At 35.7% G+C, this 21,722-nt stretch overlaps 1 protein-coding gene across 2 annotated transcripts; it reads left to right on the top strand.

Annotated features, from left to right (window-relative positions):
* The first annotated feature begins 13,043 nt into the window (after positions 1–13,043).
* On the top strand, positions 13,044–21,128 carry LOC126716739 (homeobox protein knotted-1-like 1). Of its 2 annotated transcripts, none has more exons than XM_050417707.1 (5): positions 13,044–13,930; positions 14,126–14,236; positions 14,430–14,574; positions 19,032–19,291; positions 20,526–21,128. In XM_050417707.1, the coding sequence occupies exons 1-5, from the start codon at positions 13,691–13,693 to the stop codon at positions 20,721–20,723; spliced, it is 954 nt and encodes a 317-aa protein (XP_050273664.1). In that variant the 5' UTR covers positions 13,044–13,690; the 3' UTR covers positions 20,724–21,128. The 2 variants fall into 2 exon arrangements, with proteins under 2 accessions (XP_050273664.1, XP_050273665.1); XM_050417708.1 differs by lacking the exon at positions 20,526–21,128 and adding an exon at positions 20,218–20,489.
* Positions 21,129–21,722: the final 594 nt, after the last annotated feature.

The following is a 21,722-nucleotide window of genomic DNA, read 5'->3' as shown; positions in this document are numbered from 1 at the left end:
GATTAACATCCAAAGGAAATCAAAGTCCACTTAGTCGATATAAAACATAGCCATTTATTTCAGTGGTGACTCCAGAAATTTTGTTCAGGGTGGTCATTAAGAAGTTTAAATTAAGCAAAATTTCATAAAAATAAAATTTGAATATATTAATGTAAAAAAAAAAAATCACAAATATGTAAAGTTTTAAAATTTCATTCTACAAGTTTTTCATATTTGAAATTGTTGTATGATAGCTTCATTATTAATGCTATCTGTAGGGACACGACTCTCAAACGGCCCAACAACGACGTTGAGCTCGCGCGTGAAAGATCCCCCCACAATAATATTTGTAGAGAGTGGGCTTGAAAGGCTAGCGTTGGGTCACGGGGCGTTAGTACAGGCCGGACCTTAGATAAAACTAGACTAGAAAAGGCTTTAGTCCGGATATCCAAGCCCAATAACTTTATAAATTGAGGGATTGGACTCCTCGGATCAAGTCCGAGGAGCACTAGTGTTTTTCTCCGGTTACCCGTCGATGGGTTTTCCATGGTGGAGCGCATATATTATCCGGGCATTCTCATTCCTGGAGTTTTTTCCAGGAAGTGAGATGGGGGCCTCTTCCTAATCAGTTTACCTTTCCTTTTATACTAGCCTACGTTTGTTGTCCCTCGTCCACGTGTAGGGTCAGTTTTTCCAGGACTGATATTTGTCCCGTCAATCCCATCCCAGCATTGTTGGGCATGGTTAATAAAGCCTAAGAATCCGGTTCTGTTAGGTGCAATGTCATATCAATGAGGGGTATTAAGGACAATTTCCCCGAGATATTTTCTGATCTTTTAAGTTTGCTTGTATGCCACTTTCATCTAGTGAGACTTTGGGTCTGCCGAGGACTAAGCTGTCCTCGGCCGTATCTTCGGGCCCCTTTGGGCTTAATATTTTTGGGCTTGGGCCCTGGCCTCCTTCAGTTTGGGGTCTGTGGACTCCCCATAAGCGAGCGGGCCGAACCCCCAAACTGTTGGGCCCCACATTAGCCCCTCAAAACCCTGCTGTCCAACGTCTTGGTTGGAAAGGTGGGTTTTGATAATACCAAGCCTTTACTGCGGTTCATTTAATTCAGCCCTTGACCAGCGTTGGCGACTCTTCACCTCCCCGAGGAATGCGCCGGTCTACAAGACGTTTCCCTCAATTTACGCGTGATGCGTTTATGCCGTTTGGTTATTCGAAGCATGCCTTTAATGTCTTCCTTTTACGAGACCTCCCAGGTCTAACGGTTAATGACAGCGTGAGGAACGAAACGGATGTACATTTATCTGCAGATTTCCTTGGGGATTAGAACGTGTTACATACCCTTGTCTTCCTCCCCTATATAAAGAGAGAAGACAAAAGGTGATTCTCTTATATTCGAACCCCTCAGGCTCTTCCCCAAGTTCATGTCTTTCCTCTGGTTATACCCTATCCAATAATATGTCCATCATAGCAGTCAGCCATGAATAAGCCCTTCCTTCCCCAGAAACGCCATGTCCTAACAAAACTTGAGATGGCTCGGTCGGGGCAAGGGTGGCGGAGACTCAAGATTTGCCTCCCCACTCTTTTAGCCAAAATCCGAAGCAGGGACTCGTCACATCCCACTTCCGGTGTGACTGAGTCGAAAACCTCCCTTGTCATCTCCATCCGCTCTCTCATGAGCATACCTAATATGGCTCCAGTGTGCTAAGAGTTAGGATTGAGGCAGGGACTAAATGCCCTCGCTTCTTCCTCTCTTTGTTCACTAGCGCCATCCTTTGATTCCCCTTCTCTCTCTTTTGCTCCTTTCTATTTTCTTCATCTCTTCCCTCTTCTTCTCCTCCTTCCTGCTCATGTCCTCCATCTTCTTTTCCCTTTGCTCTCCTCAGTGACAAGAGCTTGCTGAAGTGCTTCCATGTGTTCCAATTCTTCTTCCTTCTCCTTCTCCTTTTCTATATAAGGCTCTTCTTCTGATATGAGCAGTACTGAGGCAGAGATTTTAGAGAGACTTTGAAGGCGAGTTTAAAGGACACCTGACGGTTTACTTATCTGTATTCCGGATGTTATTACTGCTTCGGCAGTTCATTCTTTGTATAGGCTTGCTTAAGCCCTTCCTTGTACGTTGTAACAATTTTTTATATTAATAAAAGTTACTGTTATTCTATTTCGCATGTTCTGTTTATATGTTTTAATAAATTTGCAAGCTCTGCTCGGCACAGTAGTATAGCATTTGAACCAATGACAACTAAGGCCAAAATACTCGCTAATGAAAAGACGCCATAATAACTTTAACAAAATTATTATTCGACATAACAATCCGACCAGTGAGGAACGAGACTTACCTTAAAATTAGTCGAGATGGGGACTAAGTGTTCGAAAAGGTGTAAGAAGTAGTTTATCCGAGGACATGTCTCCCTCCTAATGAACAATTTCCTTAGGCTAACAATCATCAGTTCGTTTCGCCATCTTCTTAACACACTGGCCTTAACTTTTTCCCGTATTTGAGCCGAGAAACTTCTCCATCCGAGCAGTTGATTTCCCAAAAGGCTTGAGTCCAAGGACTTCGCAAAGCCTGGGTTTTATTTAAAACTTACGCTTTTTTCTTTTATGTACTTGGCTTCCCCATAGACTTGAATCCGAGGACCATGCAAGCCCTAGGTTCTGTCCAAAACTTTTATGTCCTTGGTTTCCCCATAGGCTTGAGTCCGAGGATCATACAAGTCCCAGGTTCTGTCCAAGACTTTTATGTCCTTGGTTTCCCCATAGGCTTGAGTCCGAGGATCATACAAGTCCCAGGTTCTGTCCAAGACTTTTATGTCTTCTCTTTTATGTACTTGGTTTTCCCATAGACTTGAGTCCGAGGACCATACAAGTATTAGGTTCTGTCCAAAACTCTTCGAGTTCAGATTCTCCCTTTCATCAGGCGTTCCATAAGGCGCCGAGCAGGGGTTGTCCTTGGTAACGGTTATTTCTCGGCGTGGACCGCAGTCCCTGGGCCCTCACGCAGAGCGGGCCTGGGCCGCGAATCCACCTAGCCCATGAATTAAGAGATATTTCTGCAACCTCTGGCCATGCGGTACTCTCTGATGTCACAATGATCGAGGTGCGCCTTTACGAGACTTCTTTAATCTTGTGGTTGCAGTTGACGTTGGAAGTTGGGCCATAACTGTTTTGTCTGTAGCGTACCTTGGGATGCTGCGTGAGTTGACTGCTACCACCTTATCTTTTCAAATAAACAGGAGGGAGAGGAAGTTGCTTTATATACGCACAAATCCTTCAGTTTTCTTCCATATCATAACTCCCACATCCGGAGCTCTCCTCCCTTAGCACAACATGTTTAAGGCAAGGGTTGGGAAGAAAGAACTCTCTCCGCCGCAGAAGCACCGTGTCCTCATGAGACTCAAAGTAGTAAGGTATGGGTACAGGAAGCATAAGTTCAAGAGAACACTCCATTTCGACCGAGGGGGAAGGGGATCTCTCCCTCTTTCAGTCAAAATCCGAAGCAGGTTCTGTTCATGCCAGAATTTTGGTATGTCAGAAGAAAGATTTTCCGCCATCAGCGCCTCTGCTTTGCGGCAGGCTGATATTTAGAGAAAGCCCCTCAACTTCCCACTCCCTGCATCTTTCCTTCAGCGGTGTCAGGCTCAAGTTGGGTCTCTTTTGCTGTTTGAGTTGTGGGCATGTGAAAGCATTGAGGAAGAACAAGGTCTTGGAGCTGTAGCCAACCTCTCCTCTGATCCACTTCCTCAGCTTTATTTTATTCTCTTGTATCTTCCTTTCTGTTTGGTTATGCAGTGAGCTTTGACACCAACTGATTCCAGCTTTTTCATTGTACGCTGTACTATTTCTTTGTTTTAATAAGAATGGAACTTTCTTTACTTGTTTTGAATACTGTTCCTTTGACAACGCTACTTCGTGAATGGGTGTGCCCTATGTGTGTGTTTCTTCAAGTATATTTAGAGCAAAATATCTCGAAACATAATCTAACTAATCCTAATTTACCAGTACTATCAGGCATTATATCGATGATTCATAGTAAATCAAATTCAGGAAACTAACCGGGATAGCAGTTGAATATTCTGTGATAAACGCGCGAATACCGTTCAAGTATGATGATCTCTGAGTAATCCATCCGAGCTGTCGACTGGGAAGTAGGGTACTCCGACTGTGCTTTGTGTATTTGTACTTGGTTTCCCCATAGGCTTGAGTCCGAGGATCATACAAGGCCTTGGTTCTGTCCAAAACTTTTTTGTACTTGGTTTCCCCATAGGCTTGAGTCCGAGGACCATGCAAGGCCTTGATTCTGTCCAAAACTTTTTTGTTTTTCTTTTGTGTACTTGGTTTCCCCATAGGCTTGAGTCCGAAGACCATGCAAGGCCTTGGTTCTGTCCAAAACTTTTTTGTACTTGGTTTCCCCATAGGCTTGAGTCCGAGGACCATGCAAGGCCTTGGTTCTGTCCAAAACTTTTTTGTACTTGGTTTCCCCATAGGCTTGAGTCCGAGGACCATGCAAGGCCTTGGTTCTGTCCAAAACTTTTTTGTTTTTCTTTTGTGTACTTGGTTTCCCCATAGGCTTGAGTCCGAAGACCATGCAAGGCCTTGGTTCTGTCCAAAACTTTTTTGTACTTGGTTTCCCCATAGGCTTGAGTCCGAGGACCATGCAAGGCCTTGGTTCTGTCCAAAACTTTTTTGTACTTCGTTTCCCCATAGGCTTGAGTCCGAGGACCATGCAAGGCCTTGGTTCTGTCCAAAACTTTTTTGTTTTTCTTTTGTGTACTTGGTTTCCCCATAGGCTTGAGTCCGAAGACCATGCAAGGCCTTGGTTCTGTCCAAAACTTTTTTGTACTTGGTTTCCCCATAGGCTTGAGTCCGAGGACCATGCAAGGCCTTGGTTCTGTCCAAAACTTTTTTGTTTTTCTTTAGTGTACTTGGTTTCCCCATAGGCTTGAGTCCGAAGACCATGCAAGGCCTTGGTTCTGTCCAAAACTTTTTTGTACTTGGTTTCCCCATAGGCTTGAGTCCGAGGACCATGCAAGGCCTTGGTTCTGTCCAAAACTTTTTTGTTTTTCTTTTGTGTACTTGGTTTCCCCATAGGCTTGAGTCCGAAGACCATGCAAGGCCTTGGTTCTGTCCAAAACTTTTTTGTACTTGGTTTCCCCATAGGCTTGAGTCCGAGGACCATGCAAGGCCTTGGTTCTGTCCAAAACTTTTTTGTACTTGGTTTCCCCATAGGCTTGAGTCCGAGGACCATGCAAGGCCTTGGTTCTGTCCAAAACTTTTTTGTTTTTCTTTTGTGTACTTGGTTTCCCCATAGGCTTGAGTCCGAAGACCATGCAAGGCCTTGGTTCTGTCCAAAACTTTTTTGTACTTGGTTTCCCCATAGGCTTGAGTCCGAGGACCATGCAAGGCCTTGGTTCTGTCCAAAACTTTTTTGTTTCTCTTTAGTGTACTTGGTTTCCCCATAGGCTTGAGTCCGAAGACCATGCAAGGCCTTGGTTCTGTCCAAAACTTTTTTGTACTTGGTTTCCCCATAGGCTTGAGTCCGAGGACCATGCAAGGCCTTGGTTCTGTCCAAAACTTTTTTGTACTTGGTTTCCCCATAGGCTTGAGTCCGAGGACCATGCAAGGCCTTGGTTCTGTCCAAAACTTTTTTGTTTTTCTTTTGTGTACTTGGTTTCCCCATAGGCTTGAGTCCGAAGACCATGCAAGGCCTTGGTTCTGTCCAAAACTTTTTTGTACTTGGTTTCCCCATAGGCTTGAGTCCGAGGACCATGCAAGGCCTTGGTTCTGTCCAAAACTTTTTTGTTTTTCTTTAGTGTACTTGGTTTCCCCATAGGCTTGAGTCCGAAGACCATGCAAGGCCTTGGTTCTGTCCAAAACTTTTTTGTACTTGGTTTCCCCATAGGCTTGAGTCCGAGGACCATGCAAGGCCTTGGTTCTGTCCAAAACTTTTTTGTTTTTCTTTTGTGTACTTGGTTTCCCCATAGGCTTGAGTCCGAAGACCATGCAAGGCCTTGGTTCTGTCCAAAACTTTTTTGTACTTGGTTTCCCCATAGGCTTGAATCCGAGGACCATGCAAGGCCTTGGTTCTGTCCAAAACTTTTTTGTTTTTCTTTTGGAGGTCAGCCCCTTGACCATGAAGAGGAGGGCTGATTTGGAGTCGGAAGCCCCTAGAGATGCCCGTGCCGTTGGCGCTACAGGATGTAAGCCCTAGTGCAAGTTTATATCAGAGCGACAACTTCAGGTCACCAGAGATGGGAAAAAACTCGCGAATCTCCGCTTGCTAGAGGGTTGACTCATGCGCCACCTGCGCCAACGCGCAAGCCTTTCCCACAGACGGCGCCAATTGTAGGGACACGACTCTCAAACGGCCCAACAACGACGTTGAGCTCGCGCGTGAAAGATCCCCCCACAATAATATTTGTAGAGAGTGGGCTTGAAAGGCTAGCGTTGGGTCACGGGGCGTTAGTACAGGCCGGACCTTAGATAAAACTAGACTAGAAAAGGCTTTAGTCCGGATATCCAAGCCCAATAACTTTATAAATTGAGGGATTGGACTCCTCGGATCAAGTCCGAGGAGCACTAGTGTTTTTCTCCGGTTACCCGTCGATGGGTTTTCCATGGTGGAGCGCATATATTATCCGGGCATTCTCATTCCTGGAGTTTTTTCCAGGAAGTGAGATGGGGGCCTCTTCCTAATCAGTTTACATTTCCTTTTATACTAGCCTACGTTTGTTGTCCCTCGTCCACGTGTAGGGTCAGTTTTTCCAGGACTGATATTTGTCCCGTCAATCCCATCCCAGCATTGTTGGGCATGGTTAATAAAGCCTAAGAATCCGGTTCTGTTAGGTGCAATGTCATATCAATGAGAGGTATTAAGGACAATTTCCCCAAGATATTTTCTGATCTTTTAAGTTTGCTTGTATGCCACTTTCATCTAGTGAGACTTTGGGTCTGCCGAGGACTAAGCTGTCCTCAGCCGTATCTTCGGGCCCCTTTGGGCTTAATATTTTTGGGCTTGGGCCCTGGCCTCCTTCAGTTTGAGGTCTGTGGACTCCCCATAAGCGAGCGGGCCGAACCCCCAAACTGTTGGGCCCCACACTATCAACTACATATATATATATATATATATATTTTTTTTTTTTCTTTTTTTTTTAATATACACAGTCAAGTAATCATTAAACTACTGATCTCCCTTTCAATTACCAACATCTTACCTAAATAAGTAACAATATAAACAAAATGCATCATCCTTTTTTATAATATGTTCCAACCTATATTTTGTATTCTTTAAACTAATCAGGATTAAATTAATGCAGCGCTCCACTAATTTCTTTTTTAGGGAAATCATGGCAAAGAGGTTGATAAGAACATCTTTGTAAATATACTCTTTTTATTTTCTCTCGATTATTAGGATGAAAAGATGAGAACGTTTCTCATAGCCTAGAATCTAAAAGAAGATTATTCAAGTGAATACGAATTTGCTTAGAAGATAAATTTTGTATTAAAAGTGATTTCCTTATAAGAATTTTGTCCATAGTGATAACAAAAAAATAAAGGGTAAGTTACAAGTTCATTCAACATATTCAACTTAGGCATTAAACCGTTACATTAATCATGTTCAATAAAATATTGAGGTATTATTTTAGTGCATACGTGTATGTACAAGATGTATCACATAAATCTAATAAATTCATCTAAAGACTAAAGCAATTACTAACTGACTAGCTATTGGCAAATATGCATTTTTTTTTATTTATAAAAAAAATAGCAATTTTAAAATATGTTTTTTGTAAACATAATTTAAAATATCACAATTAAACATTTGATTTGGGTTTTTAGGCTAATTTGTTTGTTTGAACGATTTTTGAGAAATGCTACATCTACAATATTTTTACAACAAATCCTAGTTGGCAATTGTTACTAGTTTTAATTTACATATCATTATTTTTTTTTTCTTCTACTAGTAACAATCTACCACTTAAGATTTGTTATGAGAGTGTTGAGGACATGTTGTGAACATAGCACTTTTCACAATTTTTTGGTTCAATCTTCAATGGACCAAAATTTTGGAGAAGTCAAATTTTATTTTTAATGGACAAATTTTTATTTAGGATGTTCAAGCTTTTTTTAGGGTGGTCAAGTTTTTTTTTAGGGTGGTCAACAATCCATATTAATTTAGAATTTTTTTTAAGGTATAAAATTTATTTATTTTTCAAGTTTGAGGGTGGTCCTATGACCACCCTTAATTATATATGGTGCCGCCCCTGATTTATTCCAAATCAAAGATTTGCCCCAAAAACCATTTACACTTACAGCTTCATAATTAGCACGAGTAGAACAAAGATCATCTATTTTACTTAAAAAGTGTTCCATTTTATAGTTTATACTAGCTTTACCAATTTCAGTATCTTATATATATTTGTTTTTTGTTTCCCCTTTTAAACTTTGATTTCTTTAGAAAGAAAGAAAGAAAAAAAGAATGTAGAGCACACAAATTAAGATAGAGGATTTTCATTTACATATTTCGTAGTTGAACATGAAATATTTATATACCATTTTTTTTTTCTGAAATATTTTGATTATTAGATGCAGGCAACCTATCTAGATAATTAGGGACTATTCTTTTTTGTTTTCTTTTCTTATTTTGGTGTGTGTGTGAGCGTCTTGCAATCAATTGATTTTCAATAAGAGAATTTTTCATTGGGTATAAGGAGGCACCATCATGTCTATATTTATCACTCCTAATATTTTAAATTGTCATTAGAAGACAACGATTGATGAAAAGGAAAAAGAAAAGAAAAGCTTTGTCATGAAGTAAAGAAACATAATGTCCCAAGGTCAAAAATTAAAGTTAGAGCATTCTATGTAATTTTTCAGTCTCCGTGAATTCAGGAGTTTTAATTAATGATAAACACATACCATTGATAAATATTATTGAAAACCATATGCGGTTTGTTTGTTCCATTGTCACTTTAGACAATGATAATCCTTCAAATGCATCATTGTTATGATAAACATTGGGCTCCCCATATATCACTTTCATTTGTCACCTGGACACACTTTAAGTTTTGTTCGATATAAAGGATAGAAAAGAAGTAGAGAAACACAATGAACCAAGTGGGTTTCATGTGAGTTTAACCAAGTGGGTTCCATGTGAGTTTAACTGGTAAAATCTTTGATGGTTGAATAAGAGATTTGATGTTCAATCATTGCCTATTGTTTGATAATAAAAAGTACAAACATATAAACGGACGTCATAATTTGAAACTCTATAATAAAAAAAAAAATAGAAAAGAAAGATAAAATTATATATAAGGATAATGAAAATCATATATTCTAAACTCTAAACTCTAAACTTTTGGTTCAAGTGGTATTTCAGTATTATTCAATTTGAGAGAACACGTGTTTGGTTTGAGACGTGTCTTTTATAACTTTGGGGAGGCTTTGTACCCATTTTATTTACTTGTTGGAGAAAATATAATAGTCTTTTTAATGTATCTCTAAACTCTATACTCTATACTTTTGGTTTAAGTGGTATCTCTGTATTACTTAATTTGCGAGAACATATGTTTAGTTTGGGGCATTGTCCTTAGAACTTTGGGGAAGCTTTTCCCCCCCTTTTATTTACTTGAAGGAGAAAATATAATAGTCTTTTTGATGTACCTTTAAAATCTAAACTTTTGTTTCAAATGGAATCTTTGTGTTATTCATGGCCCGTTTGGTACTGTTGTTCTAATAACGTTATTTAAATGTTGTGAAAATATGTATGGGTAAAAAATGTTGTGAAAATACGCATTGTATTGTTTAAATAACGAAAACTATTATTTAAACAACACAACTAAACAGCCCTCAATATGCAAGGACACATGTTTGGTTTGTGAAGTGTGCCTTTTAACTTTGGGGAGGCTTTATCCTCTTTTATTTACTTGTAAGACAAGATATAATGGTCTTTTTGACGTGACCCTAAGAATAAAGTTTACTAACGTGAATTTCATATATTCCCATACTATGTCATGGATGCACCAAATATTTACATAGGAATTAATACATAGGATTTCAGCCAAGTAATAAAAATCTTCAGCCTAAAAAAAATAAAAATAAAAATGATGCATTTATGATTTAACACAAGGACCCCACCTATAGCGATTGAGACTTGAGTAAGAGCCATAAAGGCAATACAGATAATGTCTCACATGGAGCTTGCTATGCCTTTCCTTGTTTTGCACCTTCATTTTATGGATCTTGACATACTCGTTTAACCAATTTGAGGAAAATCACACATAGGTTCAATAACCTAAATTTTAAAACCTCATCCACTCGAATTTGCTTGGAGTTTCATACAATATAATTTATATAAACAGAGGTTTGGTTGAATTTTCTGCAAGGAATAGTCAAGCTCAAGCCATATCACCGCTGGCTTCAATTATGAGTGGAATTAAAAACGCAAGTACTTTCTTAACAATACATATCTATTTGGAATGTAGTGGACCTTTGGCTAGAATCATTTTTTTTTTGTTGAAGAGAAAAAAAAAAGGGGTTTGTACGTACCCGTATTATCATTATCACTTACCTACTGAAATCTTACTCTTGTATAATGTGGGGTCGTGAGCAATAATAGAGTTTGTTATTATTTGAACTCATAACTTTTAAACTTGTAGGTATGATGAGACACGAGAACTTCTTACCATTGAGTTTTTTATAGTTTTTTTTTTTTTTTGAATTTTTATTTAGAAATTTATGCATTTGAGATTTCCAAAGCAATCCATTTTAAAAAAAAATACATTTCATAATTGGGATGAAACAGCAAGCCAAATCCATGATAGGTTATCTATCTCCATAGCCAAATCTCTAATGTGATGGCTCTAATAAGGAAAATGATTTTGGCTTGTAAAAGAGCCCTGCCATTCTCCTCCCCATAGTCGTATTGTGTTATGATGACTTTTGACTTTGTAAATATGATTTTCAAAATAATGTGGATTAATTATTTTTCTTTATGTCATATCAATGTGAAATACCTACATGCATCAAGGGGAGAATTTACACAAATTCAAGATACACATCCAAAAACTAGTGTAAGAGACTTGGTCTAGTAACGGAGCTAGGAATTTACATCTGAGAGGCTAAATTGTAAATACAATTTAAGCCAAGAGGGAAATTTCATGAACCAAGAATCATGAAAGAGACAGATGTTTTTCTTCAGAAAATGAATACTTTAAAAAGATGAATTTGATATGGTTCAACTTTTAAATAAGCACGTCTGATCATAACATTGATTGACTAGATAGTTCCACATTTGAGTGCATAATTGTGGATCTTATTTTAATTAAGTAGCATATAATTCATTAGAAATAAGTGCTGAAGACTTAAAATGAACTTTTTCACGTTCCACTTTTGAAAATCCAGGAGAGTGTTCTTTGGATTCAATCCTTGGAGATTTGAAAAAAATGCTCATTGGAAGTTGAAGTTTCAACATTAGAATCCAAAAGTTTATTATTTTTTGAATTACCATATTCATTTCTTTTGAAGAATGAATCAATGGTTTTTAGCTTGCTAGATTTTCCAATTAAATTCAAACACTAAGGATAAACACAAAAAATAATAATAAAATACTAATAGATTAAAGATTGCTGAATAATAAACAAACATTCATTCAATTTTAATGCATTAAAAAAATATATTCAAACTTTCAAACAAAATCAATTACATGTTATATTATTTTACTTATAAATTAGATGATATATTAAAGTATATCTTTGTATCAGGTTTAATAACAGATTATTGTATTAATTTCTAATTGTTTAAATTTTTTTGAAAACATTATAGGCATGACAATCTGAACACTACATATGTTTTTTAATTGGTGATCTAAACACTATTTAGAAGAACATGCTTTTGAGTCATACTTCGATTTCCACTCTCTTAAATAATATTTTTACTTTTTTATCAAATAAAATTATATGTTTAAAGCTTTTCTCTCTTTATTGATGTTCCCTCTCATGATTGTGTTTTGGGCTCTCTCCCTCTTTTAGAGTTATGTGGCAAATAGGACAGTAACCCATAAAAATTGTGTTATTTGAACGCAGTAAACAGTAAATTTAGATATGTTATTTCATTACAGCATTCTCAGTCAAGAATCTAAAAAAATTTAGCATTTAATATCTTAAAAACCTAATTTATTTATTTTAATAATTCACTTTATAATATACTCAATATCAAAGGTTTTATATTTTTTACCACTTTATTAATTAAAGATAGTGAAAAATAGTCTGGTGAGAAGAAAAGAGAAATGGTGGGAGAGAAAAAATATTTTAATTAAATTAGTATTAAAATATTATTATATTTATAAGATTTGAGTTACAGTTGACTGTCATACATAGCAGTCGACTGTAGCTCAGATGCTAAAATTTTTAACACTAACACTTTTGTTACAGTGTTCTTTTTTGGAATAAAATGCTAAAAAATAACATTTTTAGCTTTTGAGAGCTAAAAATGCTCTTAGTAGTCTGTAGTTTAACCTAAATATCTGAATGTTTAGATTTTCATGATTTTTAAATCCTAGGATTTGATACGATAGAATTATATAAAGGAGTTAGTACTCATCACCTGGAACAAAAAAACAATTTTTTTTTTTTTTTATGTTCATGCATGCCAACATTTTTATCACCTTGAATTTCTATAATGGGTAAAAAGTTACTTAACATGGATAACAAAAACTGCAGAAAGAGAGAAATTTTTCATATTTTTACCACAGTGCATAAGTGCTATTTCACCAACTATCAAAAAAAGAAGTGCTATTTCACCAGAGAGAGAGAGAGAGAGAGAGAGAGAGAGAGAGAGAGAGATTGTGAAGGAAGGGTGAAAGGAACAGCGGTAGTGTACAGTACGAATGGGTATGAACTAACCAGCATGCATGTTGCTGTTTGGGACCCACAGATTGAGACCTCAAACCAATAAGGTTTCAAAACCTGTCAAGAATGTCATGTCAGAGTAAAACCTGGCCCTATCAGATAGATGAGCCTCTATAAATACGGGCTACTCACTCCAACTTTGTCCAAGACTCCCACTGTTTAAGTCTTTCACTGCATCCAAAGTCTCTCAGGGTCACAGACTCACAGTTTCTTGGCTCTCTATTTTTCATCACTTTCTCTCTCCCTCTCTTTCTCTGTATTTCCCTTATCCAAATTTTCTTGGAAAAGAACGTAGGTCTAGTCTCTTTTCCTTCTGGTTTTAGTTATTGTTCAATCTCTTTCTGTCTACAGTGACTGACTTTCTTTGGTACTCTTATATCAATAGGATTCTGAAAGATTTATTTTTTGTTATAATGGCGGCTTGTACTAATCCCAGAAAGATTTACTGTTTCTAGTTTAGCTCATATAATTGGTCTTCCTTGTGGCTGTATTTACTGTTTGTCATTGACTTCAACATAAAGAAGAAGCACTTAAGAGTCATTTCCCTTTGTTCACTTTGCTTAAACCTAAACTCTGTCTCTCTCTTTTATTAAGTTTCCATTTTTTTCGTGTTAAAGCTTGTACTACAAGTCTACAGCAATACCCAGTAGTGGATTAATCATATATTTGCTTAAACCACAATGTATTTGTCTCAAACATTCTCTCTTTCTCTCTCCGTGGGATTCTTCTTGAAGTTGGAGTTTTTTTAGGGGGATATATAGCATAGGGACTTGCACTATTCTTGAATTTCAGTATCTATGGAAGAGTTTTACAGGCTGAATTCTGTGTTGTCATGTTCAGATGAGATTGTTAGAGTTGACAACATTGTTGATGCTACTGCTACTACTTCAGCTGGATTTCTTTGCCCTATGGATAACATGCTTCAAGTGGCTGAGACTGGGGTCACTGAGTCAGAGATGACAGATCTGATCAAGACCCAGATTTCCAACCACCCTCTTTATCCAAATTTGGTTTCTGCTTATATAGAATGCCAAAAGGTAACCCCTTTTTTTATTGGATAATTTATTGGTTCCTTTGAAGCACTATATATTATTATTATTTTATTATTTGATTAGCCTTTTAGAATTGCTTTTATTGTTTCCAAAAACATATTTTTGCTTAATGAAAAAGTGAATTAGTGAATGATTTTTTTTGGGGTAATTATTATTTATTAATTTTTGTGGGCACGAAAGGTTGGAGCTCCACCAGAAATGGCTTCTCTTCTTGAAGAAATTTGCAGAGAAAACCACTTATTAAGCACTTGCAGTGAGATAGGAGCTGATCCAGAACTTGATGAATTCATGGTACTTATTTTTTTCTTTGCTTTAATTTTGCTTTTTAGACATATTATAATGTTTGTTTAATTTGGCTTCCAAGAAATAATAGTAAGAAAAGAAAACTTGGAATCTGGTTACTGTTTCCTTTCTTTCTTTTAAAGTTTATGTTCTCCTAGTGGCAAAGGTGCATGTTACTTACTGTTCACTATTGCTTTTAAAGGAATCGTACTGTGAGGCTCTACATAGATACAAGGAGGAGCTATCCAAGCCGTTTGATGAAGCCACCACATTCTTGAGCAGCATTGAATTACAGCTCAGTAACCTCTGTAAAGGAACATTGACAAGAAACTTAGATTATCGCTCTGGTATGGTTTTTTTTAAATTATATTTTTGAAACTTTTTTAAACAGTGAGAGTTATAATATCCTGTATGGATTTGCACCTTCAAGTTATTGCTAGAAGTTAATAAATGGGTCATGTTGTTTTGTACTGGAGTGTTGAAGCTAGTGCCACCCTAACCATTTATTTTGTCTTGGAAGTTAATATATTTGATTTGTAAGGTTTATACAGTAAAATTTGTATTAATAACGCAAATAAATAGTTTTTTATCGTTAAACCTCTAAAATGAGCACTATTGACTGAGTCCATACTTAGAAATTAATTTGAGGGTATCTTTTAGCTCCCCACCCCACCCCACCCCACCTCACCTTATCTTATTATTGTCACACTAAACTACTGTAAAAAATTTGCTTATGTACAAACACATGTTTTCACAATACAAATCATGAATTCAAATGCACCTTGCTTGATTTGTTTATGTTTCTTGGACTAAAATATATACTACCAGAATCAGAGCTTTTAGGCTTTGCTTGTTATATTTTATTAAATCAGTCTGCTTTGTGATCATGTAACATGGGATTAGAATCATAAATTCTTTAGAGCTCCCAGAGTAACTCCACTGTAGAGTTCTTAAAATCCTAACCCTTCATGGTTGTCATAGTGATCATTATCTTTCATGGATACCAAAAATAATGCTAGTTAATGTTTGTGTAAATGTTGATGATGCGGCAAATTTTGGACCATTTATTTAACAATGATTGATTAACATTTTTAGAGTACCCTAAAAACCTTATCAGTTATCAGATCTCAATCTTGTAAAGTGTTTTTGTTTTTATTTCTTGGATGAGTAATCATGTAATGGGCTTACCACTACTATTTTTCTTTATCTTTTTTCAAATAAAACATTCATGAAGTTTATTAAACTGTGGAAAAATCAGCTAAGATACTAAACCATATTCATGAATATGTAGATCAGAATGGATCCTTTTTGATTAACCTAGTTTATGTAATATAATTAAAACCCAGACACCTTAGTGACTTAGTGAGACTCTAATTGAGTAGTTAATATAACACATAGAAACACATTTAACCCAAGAGGCATAAGCCCAATAGGTATGAGCTCAGTTATGTTATACTAACCACTCATTCATCTCATTAGTATTTAATGTTGGACTTCACTCAAGAACTTACTGTAATAGAGCTCTTGAAAGTTGACGTTTATCATTTATATATACTTAGAATTTAGATTTATACTGCTATTTTAGACGATACTATTTATATGTATAACTTTGAATTGTTTGAAATATATATTAACTTGACCATTATGGGTAATTTTTATATGGAGGAATGCCCTTGAACATTGATAAACATCTTACTTGAATGGAAAATAGACATTTTATTTTCTATAATTAATTCTATAAATCTAGGTAGTCAGTTTTAAGGTTTAAAAAAAAGTAAAAAATTTTTTTTTTGAAGGAAAAAAAAAGTAGAATTAATTTAAGAGTTGTATAACTGATTCCCAGGAATTGTTAGTATTTTCCATCTAGAAGATAAGAGTTAGAACTTTCGTGTTTTATGAGATTTGAGATGGTGATAGAATTGTAATTCTTGCAAAACATTATCAAATGAAAACTAAAATTTCAAGAATTCTGGTGAGTTAAATATTCCTGGTCAAAATCCCAACCAAAGTTAGTAATAAAGGTGATAGCTTTGCTTCATTTATTGTATCACTTGCTTTCTTTAATGGTGATAGGTGACTTTAGAGTCTGATGTGGATGGTTTCCAACTAAAATTTTAGGAATAACTTATTACCTTGGGAGAGGCTCTCCTCCAATCTAATCTTCCAATTGCCTCCAAATTTTAGACAGATGTGAGTGGCATTTAAAAAATTCAATGGTGTTAAAAAAATTTACGTAAACCATATAAATCAAATAAATATCCTGTGTCGCATTTGAATAAAAATATGAAGAGAATTGGAGGATTTTAAATGGGAAGGAGTATTCCCCTGGTTAAGCTTATAGCAAAGACATAACATTAATTATTTCAAACTAAACTGTCCTGAAGAATTCCAACTGGTTAATTTCTTTTCATCTTCGCTGCAAAAGAATTAAGATTCTATTATGGGAACTCCCATCTTGTTCCATAACTCTTTCTCTTTGCTTGTTTTACCATTAAAAACTAGTATCCTCTTTTATATGGCATTTAAGTGTAAGCACTTTTTGAATGGAAAATCATTTATACTAAATGCCATAGAAAACCTATTTAATTTTCAATCAAATAAATAAAAAAGACAACCCAGTAGAATATTTAATGGTTAATAAATAAACTTATTAACTATTCTACTCATAATAGTTCATGGCTATGTTTATTTATTTATGGGTCATGCTAACGAGTGCCTTAGGGCACTCGTTAAGAATCCATTTTAGGAAAGTTATGACATCACTTTTATGGGAAATGAAAAAAGCTGTCAAAACATTAATTGTTTTTCTTTCCCCCTAAAAACTTTTTTTAACTGGATTCTTAACCAGTACCCTAAGGACACTCGTTAGCATTTCTCTTTATTTATTTTTGTTATTTAAAGTGTGCTGTATCAGCATTGGTAAAAATGCAACACCAGCATTGATGAAACTTGCCTTCTAGGGAAAATAGGCTTTCAAATGTGCACATCACTGCATGCATGCACAAATTCATTGTGATTGCATATGTCTTTTTCTTCATATTTTTGAACAGTTTGACTTTATTTTTTAATAAATACATAAAAAATATTAAATTTACCTTAACTCGTTAACGCCTATTCAAGGACAGAGCTATATATTGACTAGGGGGCTAAATTTTTTTATTTATAAAAATATTAATATTTTAATAGGTACTTATTTTAGTAATTTTCTTCAATAAAATTACATTTTCCCCCCTTAACAATGCCATAAATTATTTTTAAGAATAATGTTATAGTCACACTTTTTTACAATATTTTTACAAATTATTGAGGTAGCAAATTCTTATTTGTATGAACACTTGCATCATTTTTTACTTATCAATAACCACTTATCACATTAGTAATTTGTAAAAATTTTGTAGTTTTTTCATTTTCCATCTTTTAAAGGCCATAAAAATTAATAGATTAAATCTAAAACAAAATATACAAGTCCAAAAAAATTAGCCCAACAACAAAAATTAGCAATAATAAGCTTAAAAAATTTAAGCCCAATCAATCTATTTTACCCAAAACAGACAACTTAGCCATTTAAAAAGTTTTAAACAGAAATCTTTAGTGATAAGGTAGTAGAGTTAAAGGCCGGAGCTGCCGCACACAGCTAACAGTAGAGCCGCCCCTTCTAACTCCAAGTCCCGGCACCATCGGTGCGTCTGTTGGTTATATTTTGCTCCTTAGAGCTAACATTGGTACCAGTAGTGAACACATACCAACAAACCACCCAGAAAACGAACAAATGTGGAAAAGTTAAATATTTTGTCTGATTGTGTTTGAGTGCTTCTTCATGAGGGCCTGAACCGTTTGAATGGTAATTCTGTAGTGAAGTGTGTCATGTCCATGAACCTTCTTAATTTGTTTATATAAAGCTGGAACTGAAGATGAAATTTCATTGTTCACTAGCTACTCTTAGCATGTTCAGAACTTAGTGCTAAACAAAATGGGCAAATAGAAAAAAAAAATGGCAGTTTTAACTTCTGGAGGCAGTGTTTCTTTATGAAATATCCCTATTAGGTTACACAAGAAGTTAAGGATTTAAAATCAAGATATTTGAAGAACATTTATCAGTATAAATTTCTTGATTTGAATTTTAACATGATGTAATATTATTTAAGGGTTTTTCTTTAAGAATAACGTCTTCCACCTAATCAAATCTACAAATTAACGTCTCAAATTTATTCATGTATAGCAAAGAAATTGCACTTTCATACTTTATTGAAACCATTTAATCTAAAAACTGAAATCCAAATATCTCTTCAAATATTTAATCCGAATGAACCATTAGGTTTTTTAGTTGATGTATTAATTAATGTGGTGAAAGTAGAGACAAAATGACTAAAATTAGCCACATGCTGCGTAGCATTATTGAAAGTCATGTTTAATTGTTTCTACTTGCAAATTCTTTTAGAGTTTAAACTTTGAATCATTTTTCTTTGTTCCACCCTCTTTAATGGATTACTGCTGAAGTTAAACTTCCAATAATTTGTATATAGATTGAATAATTTCTATTTATCTATGTCATATATATCAAAACCCTATGCCTGAGTCCACTGTAATTGATCCTAGATAGATAGTACAAGTGGAATTAGGATGTTATTTTGCTTGCACTACAAGTCAGTCCTAGTACATTGAATACTTGAATCTAAACTTGTTACAATTACAACGGGCTGTGACCGTAAGTCTTGATATCTCTGACGACCTAATTGGGGTATGGATGTATTTGAACCTTTTTCCGATTACCATGTAACTTTTCTTTCTTTTTATGTCTATTCAGATGAAGGTGCAGTTGGGACTTCAGAGGAGGAATTAAGCTGTGGGGAGGTGGATGCACCTGAAAGCCAAGAGTACTCTTCTGGTGCTGGAACTTCAGGTGAGCAGGACCTTAAAGGAATGCTCCTTCGTAAGTACAGTGGCTATCTTAGCAGCTTGAGGAAAGAGTTTCTAAAGAAAAGAAAGAAAGGAAAGCTACCAAAGGATGCAAGAACTACATTGATGGACTGGTGGAATACTCATTATAGATGGCCATATCCTACGGTAATTTCAACACACACACACACATATATGATCTCATGGGTGTTAACTTATCCTTATTTAGTTAATTTCTTCTTTTTCCCTTCATATTTTCACAGATCAGTACTGACTTTTCTTAAAACTATAACTTTGTACAATACGTTTCCTGGCTGACTGAGAGTGCAAAAAAGTATATATATATATGGAAAAGATTGGAAATGAAAAATTAGCTTACCAATAATCTTTTGACAATACTTGGTACAACAAAGATATTCTTAAAACTAAAGACACCAGAAGAAAAGTACTTTGAAGTTTAAATATTTCTGGTCCTGTGACTCATGAAACTCTAAGTTCACAAAACTAGGGAAACAAGGTTGTTTTATAAACAATAGAGGCTAATCCTTGTGCTAATGTTTTATAGGAATGAAATTTCAATTCAACTCAATGAATATAATAGCAATATTTTTGTTCTTAATTTGATATGCAAGATTTCAATTGCAGTTAAACAAGGAAGTATTACTTGAATTCAAGTTCTAATACCATTTTGATAAAATTTATGGCCATTGCTCTTACGGAACTAATTAAGTGGCTCTGGATTAGTCAGATTAGTATTGGAAGATTGAAGTCTTAATCTATCCATGTACTCTCAAAGAAGTTCCAAATATCTATGTACGTTATAGAGATATGGGTTCGGGTTCAGCCCATTGTATAGTCCTTACTACATATAATGTATCCTTAGGGTTAGTCTTATTATAAATACTAAGCAGTGTACGGTAGTTTAATGCAATAATTTGCTCTGGGTTCAAGGCCAAAACCCATTGTACCATATTGCCTAGTTTGTACTATCTAAATTCTAGTTAGACTAAAGTAGCCAGAATTGTGATACTCTAATTATGCGGATGAGATGGTTATGCGTGAGTGTGCTGAGTCTCAAATTGATTGTCTTTTAGGTCGATCATAAACTATATGAGCGATAACAAGGAGCTTTAACTATTACTTAATCAGCATTTTTATGGTATAGCGCAGATGAGGTACATCACTATACGACGTGTATTGTAACCTTGCACATTTTCAGTGAAATTAACTCCAAGATTTATGTATTCTTTGTCTGCAGAAGATGTTTGAAATAACATAATGCTCAAAATTAAAATAAACCTGTTGGACTTGGTAATGTCATCATATAATTTCAAAGAGACAAAGGTTATGCATTTTGTTGTTTTCCCTTTTTCGAATCATAAAAGAATGGATGATGTTACAGGAGGAGGAGAAATTGAAGCTATCAGAGGCTACTGGATTAGATCAAAAACAGATCAACAATTGGTTCATAAATCAGAGAAAGCGGCATTGGAAACCGTCTGAAGACATGAGATTTGCTCTCATGGAGGGTGTTACAAGCAGTGCTAGTGAACCTATGTACCTTGATACTGAAGGTGGAACAGGAGGTGATGATATTTGATTTGATCTAACAATTTGGATGTAGTCCAAGCTTAATTATCTGGTTTTGGGAAAAGTTAAAACTATTACAAATTTTACTACATAAAACTTACAAACTAATGTGGCAATCAATGTGGTTGGTGGGATTCAACCACCTTGCAATTGAATGTTTGAACTGTTTTTGGTGATTGGTGACACATAAGTTTGTTAGATCTATGTAGTAAAATTTGTAGTGTCCTTAGCATTATTCTACATGTAAAGGTGCATAGCTCTTCTTTTCCTTCTCTCTTTCTTCTTTTTAGTTTTCCTTTTTTTAGTAGATTTTATTACTTATAGTGGCTATTTCAATTACCAATCATTTACTTTTACAAATGTAAAGAATGCAAGATGAGATCATAGTTATCTATCCACCACCGTTGTTTCTTTACCATCAATTATGAATTGATGTTCATTGTGATCATGAGTTATATCATTGATAGCAGGCAGCCCTTCAGCGTGGTGTTGGACTTTGGGGTTGTACTATTTTATTTCTGACTAAAGTTTACTTTTGGCCCATATTTGAAATTACTTTCATTTTGGTCCATAGTGTTTCAAAAGTTTCATTTTGACCCTTAAGGTTGGTTCCTGTTTTTAAGTGCCATATAGGACCTGCCACGTGGCACATATCATCCTTACATGTCAAAAAATGTTACATCACCATCTCTTCTATTAAAAAAAAAAATCAAAATTAGCATGTAGCCCCCAAAAAATACAAGCACTACTCATCTCTTTCAATCGCAAGACCCTTAAACCCTGTCTGCCTCCATTTCCTTCACATTCCTGGGTATATCTTAAGCGTCTTATCCTTACTTGTGGCGTGTTTGTACAGCTCAATAACACTCGCCAGATTGCACACCATGTCCTCACTGCCATAAACTATAATAAGCTTAGGCACCTCCACCTCTTCAAACCTCCTCCTGCAGCTCAATCAATACATATCCTGATCAGCACACGGGCCAGCAAGTTGTGGTTGTAACATTTA

This window comes from Quercus robur, chromosome 3 (assembly GCF_932294415.1).
Source record: "Quercus robur chromosome 3, dhQueRobu3.1, whole genome shotgun sequence".
Classification (NCBI taxonomy): domain Eukaryota; kingdom Viridiplantae; phylum Streptophyta; class Magnoliopsida; order Fagales; family Fagaceae; genus Quercus; species Quercus robur.
This window is presented reverse-complemented; position numbering and strand designations above follow the sequence as displayed.

What these genes read in the sequence shown, in the direction of transcription:
- LOC126716739 (XM_050417707.1), top strand. Translation starts at nt 13,691, where the DNA reads ATGGAAGAGTTTTACAGGCTGAATTCTGTGTTGTCATGTTCAGATGAG. An exon ending in CTTATATAGAATGCCAAAAG is followed by an intron (nt 13,931 to 14,125) that starts GTAACCCCTTTT and finishes TGGGCACGAAAG; the next exon opens with GTTGGAGCTCCACCAGAAAT. An exon ending in CAGAACTTGATGAATTCATG is followed by an intron (nt 14,237 to 14,429) that starts GTACTTATTTTT and finishes TTGCTTTTAAAG; the next exon opens with GAATCGTACTGTGAGGCTCT.